The sequence below is a fragment of the Fusarium redolens genome (genome assembly GCF_020744475.1).
Source record: "Fusarium redolens strain MPI-CAGE-AT-0023 chromosome Unknown BKA55scaffold_14, whole genome shotgun sequence".
Lineage (NCBI taxonomy): Eukaryota > Fungi > Ascomycota > Sordariomycetes > Hypocreales > Nectriaceae > Fusarium > Fusarium redolens.
The window spans coordinates 405,039-432,774 of NW_025763677.1; the positions used below are offsets into that span (position 1 = coordinate 405,039).

The 27,736-nt window shown below is 47.7% G+C and overlaps 12 protein-coding genes and 1 non-coding gene across 13 annotated transcripts; 4 read left to right on the forward strand and 9 right to left on the reverse strand.

Annotated features, from left to right (window-relative positions):
- Window positions 1-577: 577 nt before the first annotated feature.
- Window positions 578-1,526, reverse strand: BKA55DRAFT_678398 (uncharacterized protein; the record flags this gene model as incomplete). The annotated part of the gene is made up of 1 exon (XM_046198137.1): window positions 578-1,526. One exon carries the CDS (start codon window positions 1,524-1,526, stop codon window positions 618-620), a length of 909 nt encoding a protein of 302 aa, XP_046045811.1. The 3' UTR covers window positions 578-617.
- A 349-nt stretch (window positions 1,527-1,875) lies between these two features.
- Window positions 1,876-3,402, forward strand: BKA55DRAFT_596650 (chaperonin 10-like protein; the record flags this gene model as incomplete). The annotated part of the gene is made up of 4 exons (XM_046195973.1): window positions 1,876-1,882; window positions 2,127-2,399; window positions 2,448-3,077; window positions 3,146-3,402. The coding sequence occupies 4 exons, from the start codon at window positions 1,876-1,878 to the stop codon at window positions 3,400-3,402; spliced, it is 1,167 nt and encodes a 388-aa protein (XP_046045812.1).
- A 402-nt stretch (window positions 3,403-3,804) lies between these two features.
- Window positions 3,805-7,222, reverse strand: BKA55DRAFT_542617 (uncharacterized protein; the record flags this gene model as incomplete). The annotated part of the gene is made up of 2 exons (XM_046190502.1): window positions 3,805-3,822; window positions 3,875-7,222. 2 exons carry the CDS (start codon window positions 7,220-7,222, stop codon window positions 3,805-3,807), a joined length of 3,366 nt encoding a protein of 1,121 aa, XP_046045813.1.
- Window positions 7,223-8,356: 1,134 nt separating this feature from the next.
- Window positions 8,357-9,424, forward strand: BKA55DRAFT_519496 (uncharacterized protein; the record flags this gene model as incomplete). The annotated part of the gene is made up of 1 exon (XM_046188348.1): window positions 8,357-9,424. One exon carries the CDS (start codon window positions 8,357-8,359, stop codon window positions 9,422-9,424), a length of 1,068 nt encoding a protein of 355 aa, XP_046045814.1.
- On the reverse strand, window positions 9,343-11,448 carry BKA55DRAFT_576897 (uncharacterized protein). The gene is made up of 4 exons (XM_046193530.1): window positions 11,226-11,448; window positions 10,643-11,173; window positions 10,423-10,593; window positions 9,343-10,374 (listed from the first exon to the last, which is right to left on the reverse strand). The coding sequence occupies exons 1-4, from the start codon at window positions 11,283-11,285 to the stop codon at window positions 9,538-9,540; spliced, it is 1,599 nt and encodes a 532-aa protein (XP_046045815.1). The 5' UTR covers window positions 11,286-11,448; the 3' UTR covers window positions 9,343-9,537.
- Window positions 11,449-11,869: 421 nt separating this feature from the next.
- On the forward strand, window positions 11,870-13,220 carry BKA55DRAFT_649933 (uncharacterized protein; the record flags this gene model as incomplete). Its single annotated transcript, XM_046197284.1, has 3 exons — window positions 11,870-12,433; window positions 12,484-12,774; window positions 12,827-13,220. The coding sequence occupies 3 exons, from the start codon at window positions 11,870-11,872 to the stop codon at window positions 13,031-13,033; spliced, it is 1,062 nt and encodes a 353-aa protein (XP_046045816.1). The 3' UTR covers window positions 13,034-13,220.
- Window positions 13,221-13,335: 115 nt separating this feature from the next.
- On the reverse strand, window positions 13,336-15,285 carry BKA55DRAFT_576900 (uncharacterized protein). Its single transcript, XM_046193531.1, has one exon. The coding sequence runs from the start codon at window positions 15,125-15,127 to the stop codon at window positions 13,463-13,465; it is 1,665 nt and encodes a 554-aa protein (XP_046045817.1). The 5' UTR covers window positions 15,128-15,285; the 3' UTR covers window positions 13,336-13,462.
- Window positions 15,286-16,742: 1,457 nt separating this feature from the next.
- On the forward strand, window positions 16,743-18,340 carry BKA55DRAFT_576902 (uncharacterized protein). The gene has a single exon (XM_046193532.1). It carries the CDS (start codon window positions 16,992-16,994, stop codon window positions 18,141-18,143), a length of 1,152 nt encoding a protein of 383 aa, XP_046045818.1. The 5' UTR covers window positions 16,743-16,991; the 3' UTR covers window positions 18,144-18,340.
- Window positions 18,341-19,290: 950 nt separating this feature from the next.
- On the reverse strand, window positions 19,291-21,405 carry BKA55DRAFT_576905 (general substrate transporter). Its single transcript, XM_046193533.1, has 3 exons — window positions 21,011-21,405; window positions 20,667-20,945; window positions 19,291-20,620 (listed from the first exon to the last, which is right to left on the reverse strand). The coding sequence occupies exons 2-3, from the start codon at window positions 20,921-20,923 to the stop codon at window positions 19,315-19,317; spliced, it is 1,563 nt and encodes a 520-aa protein (XP_046045819.1). The 5' UTR covers window positions 20,924-20,945; window positions 21,011-21,405; the 3' UTR covers window positions 19,291-19,314.
- Window positions 21,406-21,631: 226 nt separating this feature from the next.
- Window positions 21,632-21,717, reverse strand: BKA55DRAFT_t229. The gene has a single exon. It is a non-coding gene; the product is annotated as a tRNA-Gln (tRNA).
- A 357-nt stretch (window positions 21,718-22,074) lies between these two features.
- Window positions 22,075-23,269, reverse strand: BKA55DRAFT_666000 (uncharacterized protein; the record flags this gene model as incomplete). The annotated part of the gene is made up of 3 exons (XM_046197763.1): window positions 22,075-22,402; window positions 22,450-23,195; window positions 23,243-23,269. The coding sequence occupies 3 exons, from the start codon at window positions 23,267-23,269 to the stop codon at window positions 22,150-22,152; spliced, it is 1,026 nt and encodes a 341-aa protein (XP_046045820.1). The 3' UTR covers window positions 22,075-22,149.
- Window positions 23,270-23,564: 295 nt separating this feature from the next.
- BKA55DRAFT_576909 (uncharacterized protein) lies at window positions 23,565-25,381 on the reverse strand. Its single transcript, XM_046193534.1, has 3 exons — window positions 25,157-25,381; window positions 24,695-25,111; window positions 23,565-24,648 (listed from the first exon to the last, which is right to left on the reverse strand). The coding sequence occupies exons 1-3, from the start codon at window positions 25,369-25,371 to the stop codon at window positions 23,685-23,687; spliced, it is 1,596 nt and encodes a 531-aa protein (XP_046045821.1). The 5' UTR covers window positions 25,372-25,381; the 3' UTR covers window positions 23,565-23,684.
- Window positions 25,382-26,290: 909 nt separating this feature from the next.
- Window positions 26,291-27,553, reverse strand: BKA55DRAFT_542626 (uncharacterized protein; the record flags this gene model as incomplete). Its single annotated transcript, XM_046190503.1, has 2 exons — window positions 26,291-26,316; window positions 26,404-27,553. 2 exons carry the CDS (start codon window positions 27,551-27,553, stop codon window positions 26,291-26,293), a joined length of 1,176 nt encoding a protein of 391 aa, XP_046045822.1.
- Between the last annotated feature and the right edge of the window lie 183 nt (window positions 27,554-27,736).

A 27,736-nucleotide genomic window follows, 5' to 3' on the forward strand; every position in this document is an offset into this window, starting at 1 on the left:
CACAGATTTATGATTTCTATATGTGCTTTATTTCTAGTCAAGTGTGAGCTGACCAATCGCATCCACAGCTCAACCCCGAATTTCACTGATGGAACTCCTTTGCAAGTCTTCCAAATCACATAGTTTAATAAATGAATAGCCCATGACCTTTGAAAGAGTAGTTTATCTAGATTGTCATCTTTAGTTTTGTCTGTAAAAACAGACAACCATCGCTACAGACGTTGTCCTTGATTGTATGGCCCAGTAATAATCAGCTTACAAATTTGAAAGCCATGAAAGCCAGAATAACCATCTCGTATATAAAGGCGCGGTTATCTCTGAGATTGATAGTGAATAGGAATTAGCACTTAAGTTTCTATATAGCCATAATAAAAGCTGTCATTTTAAATATATCCCTAAGAAGGCGACTATAGAGGATATTAGTTGCCTAACTCCAGGCTTTAACAACATTCTTATTAATATACATACAGTAGCACTGAATCTAGTAGATGCTGTCATAAGACCTTAAGAGGCGACTGTCCTTCTATTTAAGTAAAAGGTTGATAGGCAGTTAGGAATTACTCTTTATAATTATTCACTAACTTTATCTATTAGACACCCGAGCTATATCCCTGTTTCTAACTATTAGCTGTTAGAATACCGTTCTCCTTTAAACCACTAACAAGTCGATAAATAGCCTGACAAGCAAGCCTGGCTACTGTATCTCCTCCTTCTAAGCGCGGATTGAAGGAGCACACAACTAGCGAAGTTGGGTTGATCTTGGTGGGTATCATACCCATCAACCCCATAACATCCTCAGGTAGAAAACCGCCAGGCGAAGGGAACTCATTAACACGACCTAGAGAGTCATCAAGAACATCCAAATCGAAGTGGACGTGTGCTTCCTGAATGTCATCCCTTCTATCTAGAGTCTCAGCGAGAGCAGATGTAAAATCTACCTTCTTGTGCGCATCGCCCCAGATGATATCAACTCCAGCATCTTTAACTGTCTTAAGTTGAATCTCCGAAACGTCTCGCAGTCCACAATATACCACACGCTTCACATCAACAGGCTGGTGACCAGGCACAGTCTTCATCAAAGTATGCCAGCTCGTGCCGGTCATCATCGAAGCGGCCATGGCGTCGAGGTAGCCATTTTCGTGTGTTGAGGGAGTATCAAGGTCGTCGTGGGCGTCGAGCCATAATACCCCAGTATTCGTGGTGGATGAAGCAGGTTTTGCTTGGTTAAGGCCAGCCATTGTAGCCGTACTGGTGTAGCAGTTTCCAGAAAGAACCAAGGGGAATGAGTTATTGGACACGGCTTTAGACACGGCTTTCGAGATACGACGGAGGATCTCAAAAGTTCGACCAATCTCGCCCTCAAACTCGTCGACGGGGCCAATGTTGATAAAGGATACAGGCGCCAATTTGGAGAGCTCTTTATCAATGCCATGGGACATGATGCGGAGAGGACCGCCGCCAACACGGTGGTCGTAGAGTCCTACATGGTAGGGAGCGATGATAATAGTAATAGAGGTGAGCGGCATGATGGTTCGGCGCGCCGAGTAATGATGTGGAACGCCGTGGTAACGGGTGGTTCATATAGGCGTTGCGAGAGAAATAAAACAAGTCAGACGAGAGAAGATGAACCACCTTAAATACGTCAAGAAGGGTTTGGTTAATTGGGGTAGATTTACACCTTTCAGTAAGTGGATTTTCAAAATCCACCTTTGGCGCCACAGATAACGTTACAACTGACATCTAAGGAATATACTTGTAAGTCTTGAGAATAGAATCCTTCGTTCTCTAAACAGCCTAACACCTTTCAATGAGCTGTTTCTCTACATTGCGGCCTTGGTTCGTCATAACTGAAGGTAGGTTCAGCCATCGGCATATATGGAGAGTGAGTGTTGTGTTGGTTGTAGGGTTAAGTTACAGAGACACCGGGCCTTGCGAGTCGGATAAACCTTGATCCGGATCTCAACAACATGAATGTTGTTTTTGATTGAATGGCATATTAGTAATCAGTTGCTAGCTTATAAATCCGTGCTTTGAAAGCCAGAATAAGCATATAAAAGCACTATACTTGTATCGATTATAAATAAACCAATATTAAACCTTGAATCTCTACCTAGCCATAATGAAAGCACTTGTTTTGAATACATCCCTGAAAAAGGCAACTGTGGAGGAGGATGTGGATCGCCCAACTCCAGGTTTCAACGAAATTCTTGTCAACGTTCGCGCAGTAGCGCTGAATCCAGTAGATGAGCTTTACGTTTCCTCACCGATTGCAGCTCAACAGAAACGAATTGTCGGCACTGACTTTGCTGGAGTTGTTGTTGAAGTTGGATCAGAGATCAGCGATTTGTCTGACCCCAGAGTCAAGACTGGGGCGCGAGTCGCTGGTTTTCTCCAAGGCGGTACGTCCTTTTATCAGTGACTACTTGATATGAGACTGACAACTCTAGCTTCCTCCGTGAATGATCGACCTGGAGCTTTTGCAGAATACATCGCCGTTTCTTATGATCTTGTATGGAACGTACCTGATGATCTGACTTTGGAAGAGGCTTCGACGATCAGCATGTGCGGCTTGACCGCTGCCCAGGCTTTATTCGGTCGGCTCGGCTTACCAAGTCCCTTTTCCCCAGGCCGTTCAGTACCGCTCGGATACAAGGACATAATCATCAATCTTTTCATCTATGGATCTTCGACTTCGGTTGGACTATATGGTGCACAGCTCGCTCGTATCGCTGCCAGGGTATCGGGAATAGCTATTCGATTGATAGGCGCGGCTGGTTCATCTAAGCACCAAATGCTTCGAGATGAGCCCTACAACTATGATGTCGTTGTGGACTATAGAGATGAAGACTGGGTTCAAAAGGTGAAAGACGCTACAAATGGGAGTGGTGTGGATCTTGCACTGGACTGTATCTCGGAGGGTCAGACAGTATACAATACCCACGAGACTTTGGCTCCTTCGGCAAAATTCGCTGTCATTCGCGGCCCAGTCGGTGGGAAGTATGACCCAGCACTCTTAAATGTCAAACCTACCTATGGCGCTGTCTGGGAAGGTCTCGGTGTTGAAGTTGGATATAATGGTAAGTGAATCACCAATCTACTCCAAATCGATACAAAGTTCGGCCATAAGCTAACTATCTGGAACCAGACGCAGTTATCCCGGCGAATCCAGATGCCCATGCGTTCGCAAAGGAGTTTTACAACTTCTTGAGTCAGCCACTGCCATCATGCAGGGCACAGCTCGAGCCAAATCCAGTGAGATTGATGCCTGGCGGTCTTGAAAGAGTAGTCCAGGACGGCTTTACTCTTCTTGGTACGGGTTTAGTCAGTGAGAGGTCAAAGGTTGAGAGATCAGAAGAGTACATGCGCCCAATTAGTGCTGAGAAGTTGGTGTATAGTCTTTGATTTTAAAGTAAAAAGAAGAGTTCAACGCCATGTTTCCCTGGATTCAGAAGCCAGCTCCCCGAGAAACTAAACCTGATAATTTTGCGGTAGTGAATGCTCTGTACAAACGCTGTACCTGCCAGATTCGGGTGTTGTCCTAGTGTTTAGGAACAGTACAGTAACTTTCAAGTACTGCTATAGTTCGATTCACACACTTCATATATTTCTCGACTTGTACTCCCATTTTCCCTTCACGGTCAACAGCAGCCCGTACAGCCCGCAATATATGCAGGCCAGTATATCCTTGACTGTTTTGCATATGTCGGTCAACACCCAAGTCCAGAAGGCTTTCTGCCGCTTCTGGCACAAAAGGTAGAGACCCGTCATCAAGTCTGCCATTTGCTGGCATGGCCAAGACGCCCACTATGAGGTAGTGCAGTACTGTCTGCCCATTCAAGCACACTTGGTTAATACCCCGATGGCTTTTACGGACTAGAAGCTCGATGACCTTTGAGAAGTCTGGAGAAACAGTGTTAAAAGTATACATTGCGAGGCAATGCATAGGTGTTCGGCCGAGGCGGTCGGGCTGGTCGGGATTGCAGCCAAACTGTAATAATATCCTTAGGGTGGAAAGGGCCCAGACCCTTCTAAACGTGGAACATATGGCACTCTGCCCTTCTCCGTCTGTGGCATTGATGTCAACGGAGCAGTGGCCGACTAGGAGCCGCATAATTGGTTCGAAAGCATGTTCGGATGCAAACGAGGAGCAGGCTATTTTCAGTATGTCCCAGTGATCCTCAATGAGGACATTCCACTCTTTGATAAAACAGCTAACAAGTTTGACGTTGCCACCTTCTACGGCAGAAGCTAGGGCTGAGTAACCAACTCTTCCGTTTTGCCACTTGAGATCCCATCCAAGATCCTCGATTAAGAAGCGGCATGCATCCTCGTTTCCACTGAAGGCAGCTTCATTGAATAAACTGCCATCTTCGTTAGAAGCCTGCTCAGTTAAAAAGTTCCTGCAGGATTCTGTTCGTGCCATAAGCTGCAAAATATGCCTGTTGCAGTGGGTTACAGCCGCTTCAAGAGCATTGATGTCAGAACAACCGCGAGCGGCGGCATTGGCGCCTGCATCGAGAAGCAAAGTTATGATGTATTCCTCTTGTCCTTTGCTGGCGATTACAAGTGCTGTGTGTTCCAAGATACCCCATTCGGTGTCAACGTCGTGTTCTCCATCACGTCTCAAGCACCACTCAGCCAAGCGTTTTAGACCGCAATGGGCAGACAAATGAAGCAAGGGTATCGGTGAGGAATTTGGTGCGTTTCCAGGGAAATGGTAAATACTTTGCCACGCGAGTCTGACTTTTGAATCTTTGTCGAAGAAGTTCGTGCCTTGCTGCATTACTTGAGTGATATCTTCCAATTCCTTGAAGTGAAAGTGCCAATTGTTCAAAGCATAATGGAACAATGGTAAATCAATCTCTATATCACGTGATGTTGCGGAGTTAATAGCAGGGTGGCAGCTAATCTTTTCGAGGTACTGAATCAAAGTAATCGTAGCGTGCTCGTGGAGCTGGGTTTGTGCGAGTCCTGGCATTTGTAAACCGAACCTGCGATCGAATTTCATCAGGTAATCCTTTGCACTTTGGTGAAGAAATCTCGCTGTCTGTTTCAAACACCTTGCTTGTCTCACATAGTATCGAATGCGTTCATCTGTTATTTGAAGCAAATGGCCACAAGACTTGATTAGCTCAATGCAGACCTCTTCGCGTGTCAAGAACCCTGTAGGTTTTATATCAACTGCCTCGCACAACTCAGGTATCGTAAAAGGGTGTTTGGCGACGAGGATCCAATAGAGGATGCGTTGTATCATTTCCCGTTTTTCGAAGTCAATATTCTGCAGAATTCTTTCGTAAACTGCATCCAGCCCAGCTGGTAGCATCTCGAGGGCCGCCTCAAAATCAAGTAATCTCTGTTTCTGCAAGTCTTGAGCCATGAAGCTAACCCAAAGGAAGGTCCCTTCAGATTTCCGCTGGAAAGTCTCTTCCAAACGAGAGCGCATCTCACGATTGAGCTTCTTCTTCTGAGCAAGTTCCTGGACTTGAGACGAGATGAATCGACCGATGTCCTCTTCTCTAGCAGTCATCGTATCAAATTCCATCTTTGCAAAGAGCAAAAGGGCTTCGGGTATGTTCTCTGGATACCTCCTGCTGAGGCATACGAGCTTCATTTTGGGAGATGAGCCCAAATGTCCTTGACTAAGTCTCTCGAACTTTCGGAGCAGAAGGGACAGGGAGTTTGCTTCGCATTCATCAAGGGCATCGATGATGCAGTATATGGTATTGACGTCTGACTTCGCAATCATGTCTTCAAAGAGCTTCCATAGAGTATTGAACGAGGTCTCTTCGAACAGCCGCTGAGATTGCTGTTTCCACCGGGGTATAATTGTGTTGATGAGGCTTGGCTGGTGAGAGATGAGTTGATATATGAGGCTTCTGAGAATGTTCACTGCCGTGTTTCTTGTTTCAGCATTGTTATCACAGAAGAAGAAAATAGTCATAATTCCAGACCCTTCCTTAGAAACATCCTCAAAATGCTTAGAAAGATAAATAGACATGAATGTCTTGCCCATACCTGGTGGTGCAGAAATCCATAGCAGGTGAGGAGGATTCTGATCCCAAGTCTGGAATTCGTCTGTGGATATAATCCATTCACAAGTTCCCTCACAGATATCGCCCTTGGCATCGAGAATGCCCTCACGATCTAGTGAAGAGTCTGTGACAAACATCGCACGCAGACACTCGTCAGCTTCAGGGCTAATAGGGTCTGGGACTTTGAGTTGCTGTACCCTTTCTCGCTTCCATGGCTGCAACAATTCAGGAGGCATGGAGATGAGAAGCTCTTTGGCATACGCCGCGGCAACCAAAGCTGCGTACTCCTGCCAACCCTTGTTCTTGTGCGAATCCGAGTAGTCGCAAATACCGCGAATCACAAGACAAGGAAAGCTATCCATAACACCTCCTGCCTCCATCTCGAAGCAGATATTATTGATCTTGTTCGATAGAGCGTCTCGAGTTTGTGCATCTTTGATGACTTGGTTTCCTGACGCAACACGGCCATAGTGAATGACCGGGCTGCTGTTTTGACGTATCTCCCTTGAGATGAGCTGAGATCGATCACAATCATTGCAGTTTGCACCTGATGATGTATGGGTGAAATCGCTGTGAAAGAGACAATCTTCAAGCATTGGATGAGCGTACCGAGGCAGGCGAGCTGTAGTATCGAACAGAACCTCGAGCATTTGCACTTGTCCTCCGTTGTGTCTCGCTTCGACTTTTGAAACCGCAGTCAGAAGCGCCTGGGGAGGCCTGATCGCTTCTGCAATGTGCTGAAAGTGGTTGTTGGGCATCGCTTTTCCCAGATCGTATTGTATGGCATATGTACTGACCACGACATCTCCAAGGCGAACGTCCACTGCTCCGGGTGCCCCGCCCGCGATACCGACCAGAAAACGATGTAGAAGGTGAGGGAAAGTCCGATTCATATTGTTCGCAACGATGGCTGCATTATTGTTCCCATACTGCGCTTTAGGCAGACAAGCGATGACTACGTTGTGTCCGTTGATACTTCCAAATTCGTAGCAGTTGCTGTCCTGCAGATTTTGAGGTAGTGACTCGTGTCTTTCATCCAGCATAGCTTGAGCAGCTGTCATCTCTAGCGGAAGGGCGGAGATCCATCCAACTGTATAGTCATCGTACTGCAAGGAATGGGCGCCATCCCCGCTATCGTTGGCCCCACGTCGCTCAGGCAGCCAGGAGTGGGAACTCTCATATGAGGCCATCCCTACACTGTGGAAGCACTGCAGTCAGATATACTCACTGGCTGACAACAAGGGAAGGGGATGTTGATCATACGATAAGCACAAGAGATGAGGGGCAGACCTGAGATTTTCGATTTGCACAGCCTGATTCTTTACTCAGCCGCACGCAAGGCTGTGAATATCCATATATGCCAGGATTATGCCCTCACTACATGCATATTCGGGAATCAATGCAATTACGAGAAACAAGGTCCAAGGAATAATCGCGTCTCAATATGCTATAATACATATGTCATTTACTGAGATTAGGCAATGAGTAAATATGCTCAAGCTCTCATGAGAGATTGACTGCTTAGTTGACTTTAGCACGGAATCAGAAGGACTATGGCTAACGGCTTTAGGTACCGGACATGCTGAATCTCCAATTATCACTTCTTTCTATGTCCTGTTGTTTAGTGTCACTTCAGAAAGGGCAAATAGGAAGAATGAATATTCAATAATGAACAGAAGTCAATGCCACTCGATCGCAATAAGTGTAGTACTATGAGATTGAAATAACGATATTTTCAACAAGCTGAGCAAATTTCCAACCTTGTAGATGAGAATTCCTTTTTTGAAAGTGATCCTTGCGACAAAAGTAAACGGAACAAGTAATACCATGTATTTACACCTCGGTTCTTCGGGTTAGTTCACAGCGACATAGTGAGGTTATTTTGCAACATCTAACCAATTCAGGAAGTTAATTCAAGCTTAAAAAAAAGATGTCCGACAGACTTCTTGTCAAGAACTGCCGAGCTCCAGGCCAATGTGCTTTATTTCCGGCAAGTCTCATATTCCTACATGCTAATAGGTGGGAGAATACCCCAGAATATGTATCACAGCATCCCCTGCGGAGGTTAAACTTCCGCGTGACCCGAATCGGCATCTCGTTATTGACATGGAACATCACGTACCCCTCTATGCCAAGACTTCCATCCTTGTGCTATTTCGTGGAATTTAGCTATTATCGGCGGTTTGGGGGATCATCCTGGTCGAAAAGCGCACGAATGATTGATCACCACTATGCCTTTGCTTCAGATATATAAAGGCGGCAATGGATCAGCTTCAAGATAGCGATTCCCCGTCTGAGATTGTCAACCTCGAAGACTCTTCAGGATGTTTCACCTCTCTTCCATCCTCACAGCCGGCCTCGCCCTCGTCACCGCCGTCAACGCAGCCTGCGGCGATGGCTCACCGCAAGGCGTAGTCTCCGGCTCCGGCACCTTCACCGCCACCGTCAACGGCGCAAACGTCTATACCGGCACCGACTACCGTCTCGCCATCCAAACCGCCCTCGACCGCATCAGCAGCGGTCAACGCGTCACGGTCAGAGCATCAGGTAGCATCGGCGCCAACACCATCAGCATCACCAGTGGAAAAACGTTTGAAGTCTGCGGTACTTTGAACGTTGGCAACAAATCTGGTCGTGGTGCTATTGAAGCTATTAACCAGAACGATGTCAAGATTCCTTATCTTAAGATGACGGGTAATCCATACTTTGGTTTGAGATTCTCGGGTACGAGAAACTTGGCGCTTGGCGACATTACATTGAATCTTAGTGGCGGACTTGGAATTCGTTTTGATCGCGATGCGAACTGGAACTATGATGTTTCTATGGGCAACATTGTGGTTACTGGTGCTGGGAGCCATGCTGTTGAGACTTTCAAGATTGACGGTCTTACTATCACGTCCGTCAAGGCCAAGGACGTTGGTGAATGTGGATTACTCATCCAGGAGTCTCGAAACGTCCGAGTTGGTTACGTCGAGGGTGTCAACGTTGCAACTGGCACTGGCTATGCTACCCTTCGCTTCGCCAACAACAACGGACAACTCGCCAACGGTCAATACACCACCACCAATGTCTTCGTCGACAAAGTCTACTCCCGAGGCGGTGGTCGCGGTATCTTCTGTGTTTCCATGTCTGGTGCCACTGAGATCAAGAACATTGACCTCGCTGACAATGGAAACAACGCTATTCTCATTGAGAACTGCTACAACTTTGCTATTCGAGATGGAGTCATCAACAGAGGAGGCGAGGTCCGCGTTTCAGCACGAAGCGAGTTCCCCAACACTAGTGGCATCTACGTCAAGGCCCAGGTCAATAGCAACACTGTTCGGGAGTCTCCTTGTGCTGACAACATTTACTGGGGTATTACTGGTAACGCCCAGAAGAACATTTGCTGAGCGATTAAACACTGTTTATGACTGAATGATGCTGGGTCAACACGTTCGTTTGCGACGATGGCTTGGAGGCTCTTTTGTATATAGCTTGGGAATAACATATATAACACAAATTGTCATTTTGACGGGTAACAAGGATCTTTTAGTGTGAACTCTGGTAACCCAGCTCCTAGCATCCCGCACCACCAGACTCGCGCTCTATACTCAACGCCCCTCATTCCCAGCAGAGTGTCCGCAGGATATCCGTAATCGATACCATCATCTACCTGCAGATTCTGGAGAAATCTCCCAACAAAACTCCCCAGAAACGGTCGAGTAAATATCTTTACCAACAATAACCTCTCATTGCTCATGATGTTATGGCCACCATGGGTCTCTATCATGATCAGATATCGTAGGGCAGTTCCAAGGAGGAAGAACGAAGCCACTGAGCTATAAGTCCCGGCTGGCGTTTCGAATAGCAAGTGTATGGCGTGCGCGATTTTGTAAGCGTAGGACATTGCAATTCGTTGGCTCGGGCAGCTCAGTATTGGACCCCCTTCATAACCATCAGGGTATTCCAGCTCGCAGAAGCCCATTGTGGAGTATATGAAAAGGCAAGTCTTCCAGTAGCAGCAAGTCAAATAAATGACCGCAAGATCATCATCGTTTGTAGGAAGTGGTAAGGGCTCCCTGGTATAGGTATAGTCATATGTAGTCAGTGACTCGCCAAACTCCAATCCCAGAGCCAGTATCTCGGCTTCGCAGGAGCGACATCTTGTCAGAATTGAGTTATGCAGTTCTTTATTCAGTGTTTTCCGGAAGATATCTATGTCTTCGAGGAGCGATGGGACTTCCACCAAGATATCGATGAGCTGGTTCAGAGGTGAGTTCGTGACTGAGCGCCAGAGTTGTGATTGCTTCCAGCCCTTACTGTAGGGGGATCTTTTCCGCCGTGAGATGTAAGCGTTGATCTGATCTGTTAACTAATTTGTCCATGAATGGGAAGGTGGGAAACTTACCAAGGTTAGACGACCGTCTGCCAGCAGCTGTCTTCCCATGGAAGACCAGGAATCCTCGGGGCCGCGACTCAATATCAGGGCAGTCTCCCCATCTATGTGTTTTCTGAAGCCCTTGATCTGTGACACAGGCGAGTTTCGTTGAGCTGCGGAAATTCCGGTACCGAATAATTGCTATCAAGCCGTCAGTACTGCCGTTACAATGGCAAACCTGTGATCTTACCTCATACACACGCATCAGTTGGATAGCTGCAAGAATACCATCCTTGTTTCGCGTTGGAGAGACAAATGAGATCGCCATCTGTTGCATTGCCAGCCCATACGCTTGTTGACTCTTGCTCATGAGCTGGACATCATCATTGCTGGCGCCGAGTGTAGCTGTACTTAGTGCCATAGCAACATATTGAAGACTAACTTCAACTTCACTAAGGGCTTCGTAGAGTGCCATCCGTCTGGTACTAGTTATGCCAGAGGCTTTGGGTGAGAAACCACTTCCTCCAGAGAGATAGTCTGACCAGAAGAGGCCAGTGAATTTCTGGGTTCTGGCTGTCCTTGTGAGCGAGTCGTGAAGTATGACTACCGAGCCGGGTGGACTGGAATGAGAAGGAGATGTAGGGGGACTTTTGGATGGAGATTTAGAATAGGACTTTTGCGTAGAACCTTCACTGTTGAGCCATATCTGCTGGCGTTCGTATCCTTCGCATGGGATGCCTATGGCGAGACATTGACCGCAAAGGGGGACTTTCTTATCGCACTTAGCCAATTGTCAGCAGTGACCGTTGAATTAGAGAGGTCGATCGACTTACACCCTTCTTGCGCTTCCGACATGTGACGCATGCCTTGGATCTGCCGGGTACACCAACCATTTTGGGCTATTGGCTGTTTCACTGCCGTCAGCTCAGAGATTACGTTCTGACATACGAAGGATAAAGATGAAGGTGGCAACATCAGACCGAACGGACAATTAAAAGCCGCAGAATTCCCCTTCCAAAGCGAATCCTTCCCTAATCCTTCGTTCGCTACCGTTACTCCAGAGATTACTTACCGAATCAGCTCAGCCCTGTCACGACGTGGCTGATGACGGCATTGACTTTTTTCCGCGCAGATTGACTCTCGATGTGGTTTAGCGTCAAGAGCCCACGATGCATTTTCGTAAACGAGGGTTCGCATTCGCTTTGGCTGGGTTCTGTACGGGCTTGGCATCATGAATCCGAGAGATTGCCGTTCGGTTTATCCGCTTGTAGATTCAATGTGCGCCAGAGGATCGGCCATGACAGCTATGATATTGATTGCCGAGACATTGGGCTGGTCGTGTATGGAGAAGCGGTCGTGTATGGAGAAGCGGTCTTGTATATAACTTTGTTAACTTCTCAATGGGGATATGTCTTCAATTTGCTCATCGTCGCAATTACTGGTATTAACTCGACGAACACCAAATACACTCAACACAATGGCAGCTCCGACACGGCCGCCAGCGAACGTCTTCGTCGCCAAGGCCCGCAAGGTCTACAACCCCATCGGCTTCTCCAAAGGCTACAACTTCGTCCTATGGTTCATCTTCGCTGGCGCAATATTCGGCTTCGCCCTTGCTCGAATGATGTTCCTCGATTACAACGGCATTTACTGCAATCCCAACAGCACTGGTAACGGTGCAGGCCCAGGCGAATGCTGGTCTTACAACAGAAAGGACCTTTACAAAATCGGCATCAAAATGCATTTGTACACCATCATTCCAGCTGCATTCCTTGTCGTCTTTCAATTCGTCCCTTTCATTCGATACAAGGCGCTTCTATTCCACCGTATGAATGGGTATATCGTCGTTGTCCTGGCTATCATCGGAACCGTCGGGGCCATTATTATTGCACCCGTCGCCTTCGGTGGCTCGTTGTCTGTGAGAGCCGCTGTAGGCCTCATGTCGATCATGTTCCTTGGGTCACTCTTTCTGGCGATATGGAACATCAAGACACTGCAGCTTGAGCAACATCGCGCTTGGATGCTTCGAGCATGGTTCTATGTAAGTCTACCGTTAACTCCGCTGTGTACATCAGCAACTAACGATACCAGGCTGGTTCAATTATCACCTTGCGAATAATTCTAATCATCTCTGCTATGGTCATGTCCAAGAACCCTAGCTTCCGACTCCCAATGCAATGCGCCAAGGTTGCTTCCTTCTACGACGACACCGAGTCTTTGATCGCCAAGTATCCTACCTGCAATGATCCAGAGGCCTGGGTTGCCGTCCAGGGTGACATGTCAGGCGAGAGTACCGAGAACATTGAATCCGCTCTATCTCTAGGTTTCTCCATGGGAATCTGGCTAGCACTAGCCATCCACGCCATTGGCATTGAAGTCTATGTAAGTTGATCGCCAAGCTGTTCCCCAATGACGATCTAAGAAGCATGTACAGCTTCACCTAACGCCCGCAGAGACCGAACGTCTACGGAAAATCTCTTACCAACGACAACAAGAACGTGGTTTCAAGAACCCCGGAAGCAGCGGACTTACGTCTGATCGTTTGGGTGACGCCGAGACGTGGCGTCCGGGTATCGATGCGACTGCATATCCGCCTAGCAAGGGGAGTAACAGTGCCATTTCGGATGTAGGAGCGACTTAGAGTTCAGGTGATGTAACATTGGATGATATGTTGTTCTTGTTAGTCGGATTGGAGGGCTGGAAGGTCCGCTTGGCTCCGGAAATTGTGTCAGCCCATTTTTAGCCGTTGCCTAACTTTGACATGACATGTTGACAGACGGCAGATGACATTTATGAAATGAGGGCAAGGGTCTTGCGTTTCGGCATTGTTCGCTGGTTTGTTTCTTGAGACGTCATATCATTGCATGACGAGTTGTTTATCCCAATAGAATATGATCATGAAAGACATGGATGATCATAAAGGCAGTAACTAGTGAGGTAGCGTTTAAATAAAGTAGAAGATCAATTCGTAATCTATACCAGACATAAGAGATATCATAACTTAAGCAGCTCTAACAAAGCACAACGCAGTCCGTAAATCATCCAATCATCATCGTATCATGACTCATCATCATTGATCCTTCCTATCCAGCTTTCCAATCAATTTTCCTCCATCAAGAATGCTGCCAAACATAGCAGCTTCAAATAAATAGTTGACCTGCCAAGCATGGTGGTTCGCATGGGCAATCAACCAGACCATCTCCAATACCCGACCCTTGGAGAAAAGCTTGGCCATTCTTAACCTTGACCCCTCGGCCAACTCCAGTTCCCGAGCCTCGTCTACCTTGCCACCCCGGACGTATTCAAGAGGGCCAGTGACAAGGTACCACCAGAGCTCTTTGAGAAGAGGCTCTTCTTGGTGACGTGCAAGATGTTCGTGAACGTGATCGCAGGTGTCCTCGCCGTTGCACGCGTACTTGGCATCCAGAGGTCGAGAAAATCCAGTAAGGCGGAATTGCTTGTCAAACACCTCATCAAAGTCGCCCTCACGCTGAGGCTGAGCAGGAGTCTTTCTCGCTTTCGACCAGCCCAACAAAGCGCGACGGAAGAACATATGTCGATCATTCTGAATATGCCATGTATACAGCGCAGCACACATCCTAGCAACAGGCTCGTGCCATCGCTGAGTGAGCATCCTTGCGCCCATCACAGCATACGCATCATAAACCCTCCTCAAAACATCCTCGCTTACAATACCGGTGTCCGTGATATCAGTCACATTCAGGAACGAGTTCATGACCTCGGAGTTAACAAGATCGCAACCAACGTCAACGACATCGGTACCTGGTGAACTGAAGACAAGATCGGCCATGACAGCGCCAGGGTCGAAGCCTCGTGCTGTTGCTTCAGCTGCCATGCCAAGAAGACTACTCTCAGAGAGGGAAACGATCTGAGCGGTTCGTCGATCAAGGCGAGCAGATCGGTTCAGAAGATGGCCCTTGTGTTTCTTCTCAAGCGCGATCTTGCCCTGGATGTATCGCTTGCCAATAGCGACGGCATCGCGACGCTCCCGACCGCCAGGGGTTCGTAGCGCATGAGGATCATTAACACCCTTCTCCAAGAGCGGTTCAAGGTTGGGAAAAACATAGTTGTATCCGTGTTCGTAATAGAAAGCCATGTCTGTGACATAGTTCGAAAACATGGTCTGCGAGTCAGCAGCACCCATGAGAAGACTAGCGATACCACATCCAAACAAGGCGTTCGTGGTCTTGAGAGCTTCAGGCCAATCCTCTGCGCCAAGGATGTGAAGGATCTCTTGAGAAACAGGGCTCAACCCGGCGCCTTTGGGCGGCAAGACATTGCCGATCGCATGTTGGGAAGATTTCCATGCCTCTAGCTCAGGGGAGAGTTTTAGCTGAGTTACTCTGGGCCCTGAACCAGGCGACGACAAGGATTCAGCCGACGAGGCCCCTGAAGCATCTTCAATGTCTTCAAACACTTCGATAACGAAAGTGCTGGCGTGATACGACAGTCTCTGAAGGTCATCAACAGTGCCGCGTCCGATTAGACTTCTAGCTTCTGTGTACCCAGGATGTCTGGGCTTGGCTGTCCTTCGGGCAAGGAATCTCCCGAGACTACGGCCCCGGAGACCCTTGCCCCAGAAGTGCTGGGGAATATCGGCGGTGGAACTTGAATCGCAGAGGGCACGGTCTTTGGGTTTTATCTTGAGCCCGTTGAGGTTAAACTCGCCCCAGTAGGCTTGCTGAGGCCAGGGTAGACATGAGGGGAAAGACATTTCGATCGACAAGGGGAGATTAAGGTGAGTTGATAGTTTACGAGGGTAAGTGAGTCTGAGCGTTCTTAGATCCCTACTAGGGCGGTTCACGAGCTTCTTTTATAACTTCACTTTCATCACAGGGAGACTGCGGATTAAAAAGCGCAGTTGCGAATACCGAGGGATATCTGTACATGAGGTGAAAGAATTCTCAATTTGTCTTGCAGTAGATTATCATGTGGTTTGTTGGTTCTGCAATTCTTTCAGGTTGATTTGTTTGTTGGCGAGGCATATCAACTAGGGTCTAGATCCAGAAAACAGGGATGGTCAAATTGAACTGGTGGTTCAGATCCACTTGCCCCCTCCTTGATTACCGGGGACTTGTCTTGGATCGAGAATTTTGTTTTGCAGATCATCGTGAAGGTGTGGTGGGTTTCGTAGCCAACACCAAGGGAGTTCGGCCAAGGGTTGTGATGCAGGTTTTTGTAAAAATGTCTCAGTGAGCATCCTTGACGGACAAGCCCGTAATCTAGAAGTATTCCAGTATCAGAGACCTTCGGTGTCTCTGTTGTGATAGTAGACGCGAAGACGCGAGGCTTCATATGAGAATGGCAAGATACAGGATCATATCAGATGTTTTGACAGTTCGTCTACGTTGCATCGTAATGTTGCATCCAACATGCAGATTTAAGTGATTTACGCTAAAATCCCATAGGAAATAAGCCGTTCGGCGGAATCTTCGCGTGTGCGATTCCCGGCGCTAGCACCAAACGTAGCATAACTCGGCACTTAGCAGATCCACGCTATCAAGCAACAAGCCATTCTCCTGTCTACACGTGAACAGATCGAGCTCCACTCCTGTTACCAAAGAATGCGGGTTCTTGACAGAGAACACTTGCCGAGTTTGGAAGGGAACAGTTATGGTTACGTCTTCTTGCCAAGGAGGGCGGTGAGACACAGCACCTAAAGCACGTACATAAATGGAGTGGAAGTCCACATACCGAGGTCGGAGACAGAAGAAAAAAGTGGCATAATCTAGAAGCTCTACAAGGTTTTTGTTCCTTCTGGATTAATTGACAGAAATGTGATAAGTCGAAGGCGTTGTCTCGGGCGTAAAGCCAGCAGTCTTCATCACGAGCAATACACCATCGTGACATCAGATTCATATTCCGCGTTCAGCTGCGCTAAGACTGAGACTAGACAAGGGTCAATCATGTCCACGCTAGCATTTTCCATCGACTGGCCAAGAATTGAAACCGGGCCGGGCCTCACCACGCCTCACTTCTCCTCCTCCGCAAATGTCAATTGCCACGAGTGAGCGATTATCTTGGAGTTTCAATGACAAGCATTTTACTCCTCTGCATATGGTCTGGTTCTAAAGTTTATATGGCTAGACTAGAAAGATCTCGATCAATGACTAACGGGATGGGCTTGGGACGGCTGATTTGCTAGTGTATGCATACTAATCACTATCTGGATTCAGGTCATGTTATCTGCTGCAGCAACGGCAGAGGATTGCCTATTAGGCTGTTAGCTTGTGCAAATCCTTGCCGTGATCTTCTCATTCCTGACATGTCCAAACCCGGCAGACGAGTGGGAACATTCTCTCGTTGCGCCACATTCCAGGGTCTTGGCAGGTTTTTGTTTTTTTTTCACTCAGGTGCTAAAAACGCACAAACCCATTATGGTGAATGCCGATTAAAACAAGTACCTTGTTTCTCCCACTTTCTGGCCCCTCCCTTCTTGACTGCAACCCTTCGATCCATACATATCATATCACTGTACACTGCCCCTCCCCTCCTTGCATGATATGCTGCATATGAGAGGGACCAACCAACACACATACGAGCCCACCCAAACCCGATCGCTAAGACACGATTGACTAATGGCACCGCCGTCAGACGGTTTGTCCTCGATTCACTACCAACCGCTAGATTTGGCGGCGCGTGAAGTGAGGATACTGGAGCTGCAGCCTTCGCCGAATAACGACCTCAACGACCGAATCGTATGTCGCCTCGTTCATGAGAAGTTGAGCGAGGCGTCTGATTTCATAGGCCTTTCTGCCCTTTACGGCGACATTACAAACACCGAGACTATCCTACTCAATGGCCAAAAAGTAGCCATACCGTCCGATCTCGCCGAGGCGATTCGCTACACCCGCGAAGTCTTTCTAGGGCCCCGTGCCCAATCCGTCATCAACAACGCCTCCTCCTCAAGGGTCGATCTTGAGACACAAAGGACAATCAGTAATCAGCAACAGCAACCCTCCCCGCCACCATCACCGACAAAGAAACCCCCCGGATGGCTACGCTCATTCCTCAGAAAACTCGTCGACCCCGGCGCAGCGAGATGCGACAAGCCTCCTCTTCGAATCTGGATCGATCTATTATGCATCAACCGGCGAGACAGGAAGGAAGAGGCTGAGCGCCGTGCACATATGGCTCGTGCGTATCGTGAGGCTAGGTTGGTTGTTGGATGGTTGGGACCGAAGGATGCGACGTCTGATCTTGCGATTGAGATTATCAGGGCGTGGGATAAGTGCATGCCGGCCAATTTCGGAGAACCAGGTGATCGTGAGGCCAATCCTGCGAACTATGCGCCGATTTTGCAGTGGATGGGGCCTGTGGCTCATCTCAGTGACATTCCTGAGGGGATCACGGACCCGACCGAGGTACCCAGCTACAAGGCCATCTCTGGCTTTCTAAACAGGCCGTATTTCCGAAATACTTGGATTCTGGATGATATTGCCCAGGCGCAATTTCCGACATTCATGGTTGGCGATGGTATTGTGTCTTGGATGCAGATTCTTCGCCTCAATCGCGTCAATGAGGACATTAAGGATCACGGGGCCGAAATGTTTCCTAGCGAATTGCGACCTCTACTGGAGTACATGCCTCTAGGCAGTGTCTACACGTTTCTTAAGGAGTTTGATCGTCGACAGAAGCTAGAAGAATGTCGCCCTGTGTTCTCGAATACACCAGCAAGTTCTATTAGGAGTTCGGTGTCAATGACGGGTCTAAAGGCGAGGGGCAGATAAGATTACGGATTTTCTTTTCTTTTAGCACGTAATGTTTGGGTAATTGTTAGACGTACGCTATGGAGAGTGAATGGTTCGTCATGTTTACGAGTTCTTTGTATTGATGTTCAAGCTTAGAGGCTTAGACAGCGGCGCGAGGTATACCCTATCGTGAGTAATGCCAACTCACCAAATCAATTCACATCCCTTGTCCAGGTACCTGTTCTAGAAGTGTCTTGTGCCGTGAAGATATAACATGTGCCATCCTTGCGTAATGCCTGTGTAAGCCATGAATAATCAGCCCTCTTCTTTCGACGTCTAGAATAATCCACAGTGATGCCGCTCTCCCGATGGACCAGACCGAAACTTCCAGCCCTACTCAATGGTGGTGAGAATGTCACCTCCCGGCCCGGTAAGCCCATCTAGAATCAGCCATGAGCTGATACCGGTTCTGGTACCCGATATAGCCAAGCCACGAGCGTCATGGAATGCCAAGAATCAAAGAGGTCATCATCCAGGTTTCAGCCACACAGAACTTGCTCGTTCATCTACCGAATGGGAATGCGACTGACGGTTGCGGTCGTTGGAATGTTGATTGGACAACGGTACGATTCTAGAAAGAACCGGTCTAGACTGGTATGCGGCGGGAGCCACTGTCTCATAAATAATCGGTGGTAAGCTCACGCTTCGGGTTCGGTGTTAGACTTTTTGATAGCCTATCATTGATAATGGAACGTGTGAGATCTGATTAATCAGGTCAGTAGTGGATAATCTGGAAAACTCAATATGGTTCTATTATGATGGAAGTCGAACGGTGAGACACGTAAGGGTCCCGGTGCATCTAGAAAGCTACAGACGATTGCCTGAATAGGATGCCCCATTGTTCCGAGGAACGCTCCGCTATCAGACGGAGGTTCATGCAACCGTTCTCAGCTGGGCATTGTTATGAACGAAGGTTTACCTTGAAGTGTCAGCTGGTTTGTTAGACGCGAGTGTCCGCCGGGCTCTTCTCTTTGGACATCTGGAGGCTTCTGCCTGTTTCAGAGCCCGCTTGTATCGATGTAAGCACCGTGTAAGCATCCAGGAATTCGGTTGAGCTGATTGTTGCATTGGTAGAGCTTGGCTCTCCCGGGCCAACGGCCGTTTCACATTGTGACTGCATTCGTTTCCAAGGAACGTGAACAGAATTAAATTAGTAACTAAAATCCAAATTCGCCATACGAGTCGTCGATCCCTGTGCATTATCCGACCGTATCGACCCCGTCTCATGAATCTCATCGTCTGTCGTTGAGTTGACGTTCGATGTTGAATGTATATCGCCAGCCTGTTGTCCTGGCTGCCCGTTCGCTGTCCATCCCGCATGCTGCATCTGTTGAAAGCTCCATGTAGGGTTGAACCCTGGACTCTCCCATGCATATCTCACTCTCTCGTACATCTCGTCAATCTGCTCCAGCGTCATCCTACTCGTTTCATATACCATCAGCCAAACGAAAGCAATGGCAAGAAGACAACACGTCCCCCATATGAAGAAGATTTTGAGTCCGAATGCGTTTGCGCCTCTGCCTAGGATATATGGGGGTGCGTATGCTACTGCGAAGTTGAGCAGCCAGTTTGCGGTTGTTGATAACGACATGGCTTTCGCGCGTACTTTCAGTGGGAAGATCTCTGAAGTAACGACCCAGGCAACAGGTCCCCAAGATGACGCGTAGAAGAACACGTTGATAGCACAACAGACGACAAGGACCATATTTGAAGCCCCACCATGAGACTTATTCATCTTGTCGTTGGTTGCTGAGTATACAGCTGCAATGAGCAACTGAGAAACGCCCATGCCCAGAGCGCCAGCCATGAGGAGCTTGCGCCTCCCCCAGGATTCGATAACAATAAGGCCGGGTATTGTGCAAACGCAGTTGATGATGATCATGATTAGGTTGGTGATGAAAGGGCTGTTGATCCCGGCATTGCTGAAGAAGGTGGTTCCGTAATACATGACGAAATTGATGCCGGTTAGTTGTTGCAACATCTGTAGCCCACAACCCGTCATAGTCCTTCGGCCAAGGGAAGAGTTTCTTGCGAAAAGAGCCTTATATGTATCGTGGCCGAGTGTTAATTCATATTGATGATTTGCGACAATCTCTTGTAGCTCATTGACGAGGGCAGGATGCGTGATATCCAGCCTGCGGAATCGACTCAGAGACACTCCTGCATCCCCGATACGGCCCTTCTTTACCAGAAAGCGAGGAGTCTCTGGAAGAGCAACAATACCAGCCGCCAAGATGAGACCAGGAACGAGTTGGAGGCCAAGGGGTATACGGTATGCGGCATCGCTGTTGATACCGGATGTGATGACATTAATAATAGTCGCGCTTAATATCCCCACCGTGATGGAGAATTGATACGCGCAAATGATGGTCCCGCGTATCCATTTTGGTGCAGTCTCGGACTGGTAAAGAGGGACGAGAACGGAAATAGCTCCGACTGCAACACCAGCAAGTAACCTTTTCCCATCAGCCATCTATCGCATAAATGTAAAACAAAACTTACCTTCCGACTAACAACATCGGTGTTGCTTCAGCGCATATTTGAAAAATAGCTCCGATACAAAATGTGCTGATAGCCACGAGCAATGTCTTCCGTCGCCCGATGCTATCACCGGATGGAGCTGCGACTATGGCGCCGATGACGGCTCCACCGCTGAGAATAGCGACGATGAGGGAGGAGTCTTCGGGACAGAGATCGATGTGGCCTTCGTCGTCTTTGCAGGATTGGTTGGTGCTGAAGTGGCTTTTGAAGACGTTCATGGCGAGAATACCGTTGATGACGCTATGAGTGAGATGAGTGGTTAGTCGGGGTTATAGTGTTGTCGATCAATGTCAATAAGGAGAGACCTTTGACGCTATCTCGCGATAGCCATACTCGATGCGCAGGGCAACATTTATCTGGCGATAGAACACAAGAGAGTGGAGAGAATGGTAATGTCGCATGCAGGCACAAGGCGATGCTCACCGCACCGCATAATCAAAAAACCAACGAGACATTTTAACAAACTCACCCCAGATCATAGCCAAACAACAAACCTCCCGACGCAACAAACAGCCCAATCATGATCGCCCTAATCGACGAACCGGCAAAGTTCCTAGGCTTATGCCAGCCCATGCCGAGCACCATCATGTCACTACCATCGACCGCGATGACGAGGAAATCGTGATATTGTTTTTCAGGAGGAAGAGAGACAGAGCCAATAAGGAAGATGCGGAGAAACGAATGGTCTGGTGACGTGAGACTAGGCTGTTATAAGCATGGCGTTTCTGACTTTCGTGCTGGTTGGTGCGGGTTCTCCAGGTTGGCTCCACTTGTGATGACATGGAAAAGCTGGGGTTGGACCCTTGATGGTGTGAGGCGTATGTCGACGCGTCAGTGAGATTCCGAGACGGTGATAGATATGGTCAGGGGAGAGGAAGTGGACTGGGACAAAAAATGATGGATATGACACGCGATGAGAAAAAATGAGGTCCTACCCGGGTTCGAACCGGGGTCTTTGGAAGACTTTGAGGGTGATCAAAATCCAACGTCATGACCACTAGACTATAGGACCGTGCCATTTAAGATCGATGACCATTTTGATTGCAATTGGCAAATATGTAGGTGGTAAGTTTCCAAATCAAAATTACACCAGTGCAAAACCACTCTAGGGTATTACACAAACAGAACAGTCTCAACATTAGAAGTCCGTACTCGAGAGCGCACACGTGTATTGAGGATCAACTGATGAAGGGGCAATATGGGCCATCTACTCGAGTTTTTCTAAGCGCAATTGCAGGGAGCTGAGATGTATAATTGCGGACACTGGTGGGGAAAAATAGCAAGATCACGTTGTTAAATGTCTAGGCTGCCGCAGACCCAAGTAAGTCTTCGGCGTCAAAGTATAATTTTCCTACAATTTGAAGCAGGTAAAAAACATCGGTTGTATTTTATGTCTTAATTTGAAGCGGCGCAAGGATTATAATCCACAGTCTATGATACAGGCTTAGTAAAATTGCCGATCGTCAAAGCTCTCAAACTTGTCGCTGATAACCTTCCTCGTCAACTCCATCAACCGATCACCAAGTTGCTCATTCTGCGAAAGCTCATTACCAGGCTCTGGCACAGCAGGAGGGCAGATATACTGTCCCGACTTGTCGGTAATAGTCGCAGCGAATACCGAACTAGTAGCGCCCTGGAATTGATCCTTCTTGAAAGGGTCCATACCAGTCGACATGGCGTAGCCAGCAAGAGGATACCTTTGATGTGTCAGTGACTGTGCGGAGGGGGGAGAAGGTGTACATACGCTTCGTGGATATGCTCGACGCTCTGTCTGGTGCTGACGAACCCAGGATGCGTGGCGTTCATCAAGATCTTGGGGTTTCCAGCCTTGGTGACATGCCGATCGAAGTATCGAGTGTACAGAAGGGCGGCTAGTTTGGATCGTCCGTACTGAGGGTTCGGTCCAAGATCCTGGTTCAGCTCATCAAGACTCTCAAACTTGACATCGCTAGGCGCTCCCTGATGAGCGTTAGAGGCAAGGTTAACGATCCTCACAGTCCCATGCTCATCAGCCGTCTTTTTCAAAAGCTCAAGTAAATAAGATGTAAGAAGAGCATGACCGAAGTGGTTCACAGCCATGTGCTGATCAACACCATACTTCGAAAGTTGATACGTCATGATTCCTCTTCCCGCATTATTGACGAGAATATCCAGGCGATCAGTGGAGTTCTTGATCTGCTCAGCTGCTTTCTTTACTTCAGCCCAGTTACTCAGATCGCACTGGATCCATTCCGTGCGACCAGCTTTCTCTTGACCGAGTTCTTCAGCGACGGACTTTTTGGCGCCGTTGACGACTTCTTCGGAGATGGAGAGGATAAAGAGCTTGCTGATGTTGTGGGCGAGGAGAGTGTGTGTGACGCCGTAGCCGATACCTTCGCTGCCGCCGGTGACGACGGCGACTTTGTTGGAGAGGTCGGGGGTTTCTGAGAGGGAGAATTGATGGGTCGCGAGTTTTTCGGCTGGACCACCAAAGTTCTCGGCGATGGTGTTCTGACAAGTCAACGACTGATGGTTGGAGAAGAAGAACGTGTAAATACCTTGACGCTATCTACGATGGATAACATGGTGCTTATTTGAGCTCTTCTACAAATGAGGTTATTGTTGCTTTGGTGTTGCGCAAATGGGATTCTTGTTGAAGACGATCTGTAACTGCGGTATAATAACCCTGTAGATACTCTTTTTACCACAGACAGGTTTAAAGTTTTCATTTAGAGCATGAACGAACGAAAAGCTCAATAACGAATGCATGCTGTTCACTTCTTCTCATATAGTGGCTCAAAAAGCTATGAATCACCACTCTCCACTGAGTCAATGACGTACATCTTACAGCAACGACACACGCAGAAATGATATGCAGTGAGACAAAGACCGTCATAAATATGCACTGGCCATTTTACTTATGTTTGACCAGTAATCGAGAATAATTTCCGACTCTTGTGCTACTCCTCCGACTCCTTGGTCATCATCGCCACGAGAGAGTTATACAGATGAAATAGCCTCATAGGTCTTCTCTAGTTCATCGAAGAACATATTCTCCACCGCCTTTCTCATAATATTTCCCTTTGCTGTTCTGGGCAATCTTCCTTGAGGTACAACAAAGACCAAACGTGGGTCGTCAATTCGCTCATGCAAATACTTGCGCCCGTGAAACGGCGATATTCTGCGCAGAATCTCTTTCTTGAAATCCAGTAGCTTGCCATCGCCCGACTGTAACATTTCGTCATTCTTGGGCTCAACAACAATGGCGGGGCTGGGACGCCCAGATCCAATGACAGATACAGCGGATATAATATCAGCCTCGCAGACTTGCATCGCTTCTGCCTCAAGTGAACCCGCATCACAGACCAGAGACAGCTGCATCTTGATCCTATCATCGACTCGCCCTCTGTACATGTACTTATCGGCATCGACTCGTTGAAAGAGGTCACCAGTATGGAATTTGCCATCTTCGTTATTCCTGAGTGACGGATGAGGACAGTCATCCGCATCGGCGGGAATAACAAGTTCAAGTAGCTGATCAGATGAAGACGAACCTCCGCCCAGAGGAATAAATTCGCAGCCAGACTCTGGAAATGGAGTGAGATATTGAGAACTGGCAGATGCGCGCATCGACAGTCCAATCTCTGAAGAACCGTAGGTATCGATAAGCTTGAGCCCTTGTTGATGAGCCCAAGCTTGATCCGATGGTTCGAGAACTTGTCCAGCGTGAAAGATGTGATGCAAGCTCTGAAGTTGCCCAAGTAAGACGGCATTGGTGCGTGCTTCCCGGATGAAGAGAGACAGAAGAGCTGGGAAGATGTTGAGGGCCGTCAGTCCACCATGGGCAATCATACTCTGTAGCTCTGAAGTAGGATATGGAATGGTTTTGGGTGGAATTAGGCAACCTCCATTGGATAATGCTTCCACGAGATTGATGGTGTTTCCCAGATGGGCATGGGAACCCCTGTAACAGGTCAGTCTTGGAATATGATGAGCTGCGAAGAGCTAACATGAGGCAGTAAACAGGCTGCGGCCCGTTGTGAGTATATGGTTTGTTCTTGCGAATCAAACAGTCCATCCACCTGACAGTAGCTGGGACCAGTTTTGGCATTCCTGAAGTCGAGCCTGATGTATGAAAGATAACCGAAAATTGGTCACCATTCAAAGTAGTAGTCACTTTGTCGAGCTCAACATCCTGCGATACGGGTCTGTTCAAAGCGTCTTCGCTGGAAAATGTTGGACGAGGGCAATCTTGCACCAAAGCTTCGCAAATTGAGTCATAAATCAATGCTGCAGCATTACTCTTGCCCAAAAGCTCATATACAACGGAAGGATTCGTCATGCGGAGCGAGAAGAGCTGCGGGATGAAGCCAGCCCTTTGAAGAGACAGATAGTGGAGGAGGTCTTGGTAGGACCATCCTCTCATCCTGCAAAATGTCAGACCAGCGTACATGGTTGGAAAGACGACATACCAAATTCCCACTACAGCACCTCTCGCAATGCCTGCCTGAGATAATGCAGATAACCAGGTCTTTGCGGCATTGCCAACATCATTGCAGTATTCCGCATAAGTGATGGTCTTGTATTCAGTGGACGACTCTGGCAACAGATATCTCACTGCTGCAGAATCCCCACGAGACTTGGAGAGCGTCTCGATGATCGTAAGAGGTGTATGAAACGTCCGCATTTTGAACAACTGTACAAGGCAGAATTTTCCAAGGTTAAAACCAGGAATCTATTCAATTTATACATCTTTACGCAGAATTCTTCTACTGGGATAGTCTCACTCAGCACCAACCAAGAGAGGGAATCATCAGATGAGTAAGAATTTAGACCAAGAAACGGGACCCGAAAATGAGGAGAAGTAACGGTTACACGGCATCTCGAGCACTACAACTTCTACTTACCAATTATTTTAATGTTCTGTTACAAAGAATCGCCGGTTACTAAAGCTTATTGTAAATTATGGTTGCGGCGTGGTATTAAGCTTACCTTTTCAGGCTTATCTGTAACATCGTAGGCGTTTAGATAGTCGCGTCACCACATGATCGCTGGCCAATGGTAAGAAGTCTCCAAGTGAGAGTGGACACACCTTGGCTGCAAATGGAACATGCTGAAGATTTTAGTTGGTCAGATGGTGTAGCGAATGATGTGGAAGCCATAACCTAATTCGCATGCCGTCCATTATACATACCACCGTTTCTTCAGGGCTGACTTGTTTAATAAGTGGCTAGACTTTAAATTTCAGGACATAAATAAAAATAAAACCTTTATAGAATTTTATATTTTAAGTAATATAAGCATTATTTCTTTATAAATTATATTTATACGCCATTTAAAATATATTAATACTATATATATATATATAATTTATTTATATATAACTTATAGTTTTTATGTTTTTAATATTTATTATTTAATAATAAAATAGATATTTTTATTTTTTAAGTATTTTAAAGAATTCTTTATAAGTTTATATAAATATTATAAGTATAAGTTATAATTATATTATTAATATAAAAGGTAAATATTAATTATATAAGTATCTTTTATATAAATGTTTTTAAATTTTACTATTCAAAGTAGGCTTCTATATCCTGTAAAAATTACTCCAAGCCTTCTATAGTTTTCTCTAAAACCTCAAGCAGTAATAAAATAGTCTCTTTTCTAGGTTGAGGACAAGCATGTATAGAAGGTAGCCCACCCTTCTGTCGCGCACCATTCTTATTATCCACCACGTCTAAAGCCTTAGTCAGACTAAGAAACTGTGCGCTGGTGCCGTCCATCTCACCAGAAAATGCACCAGTAGGTCTGACGATGCATCCCCTAACATGCTGCAACGCGGCAATAATATTCCGCATCGCACGCCCAACGGCAAGATTAAGGATCTCGCTCCTCGCCTCGCCTGTCAATCTGATTGTTCCTATTGAGACAGCAAGCTCGCTCGAAGGCTCATCGAGAGTTGGGACGTTGGGGCAGATAGTCCTGTTGAGCACCTTTCGAATACTGATGGCGAAAAGGAGGAGGGCGGCCTTGTGATCGTCTTGGGTTTTATGGGCACTGCAGTGCATGAAGCCTTTCCATGGCAGCTCAGCGGTCTGAAAACCTCTCAGCAAAGAGTCGACCGAGACATCTGTTGAGCTTGGTCCATCGGGGTAGCGTAGACCTTCGAGCTGATAAAGTAATCTAGCCAGTTGTGAGAGGCATGAGCAGCCTGGTAACGGCGCGATAGGAGAGACCGGGCCTGTAGAGGGCGAGGACCCAGGGCCGTGATCGCTATCTAGATCGAGGATTTCATCACGGCTGGACAATCTCTCTGCATCTTCACGCTGAGTGGTGTCCATCTGGTCCAGGCCTGAAGGATCGGTGTTGAGGGACATTGGATCTATGAGGCTCAGAGTTGAATCAACAAAATCAGAGTGTTCGTTGCAGAGGGAATCATTCGGGTTCAAGAAGCCTTCGATGGACATGAACCGAGTGATGCTATCGCACCCATGATCCAGGTCTAGATTGAAGCTGTTGGTATCGAGTGGCAGCTGCTGGCCGGTAACCCACAGCACGGGACCAGTGTTGCCCAGCACGGCACCATCCTGCCGATCCTCGTCGATGCCTGCTCCTGTATCCTGCTGTAACAGTGTGCGTTTGTTCTTACTACCTTTAGGGCGACCAAGTCTTCGGCCGGGGGTATAGTGGCAGCAAGTCTGTGACCAGCGACAGGTCGAGCAAGGGTTGCCTCCGGAACACTTGATCTTGGAGCGGCGACATGCATCACAGGCCGACCGAGACCTACTGGCTGTCTTGGCCTCGTGACGTGCCGGCTTGAACCCAGTCTCAGGCTGCTTCTCCGAATTGGGGCTCGGGAGAGACATTGCAGACGGGGCTAACGTAGTAGTCCGACGCGGATAGACTAGCTCGGCCCTTACTGAACCCGACACGAAGCTATTTAGCTAAGGTCCGTTAGATTGAGTTCATTCCCCAAGAGATGGTGCCAAGGACCGAAGAGCACAACTGTTGTGTTAGGGTATCACCGACAGTGAAGTTACTCCAAGATT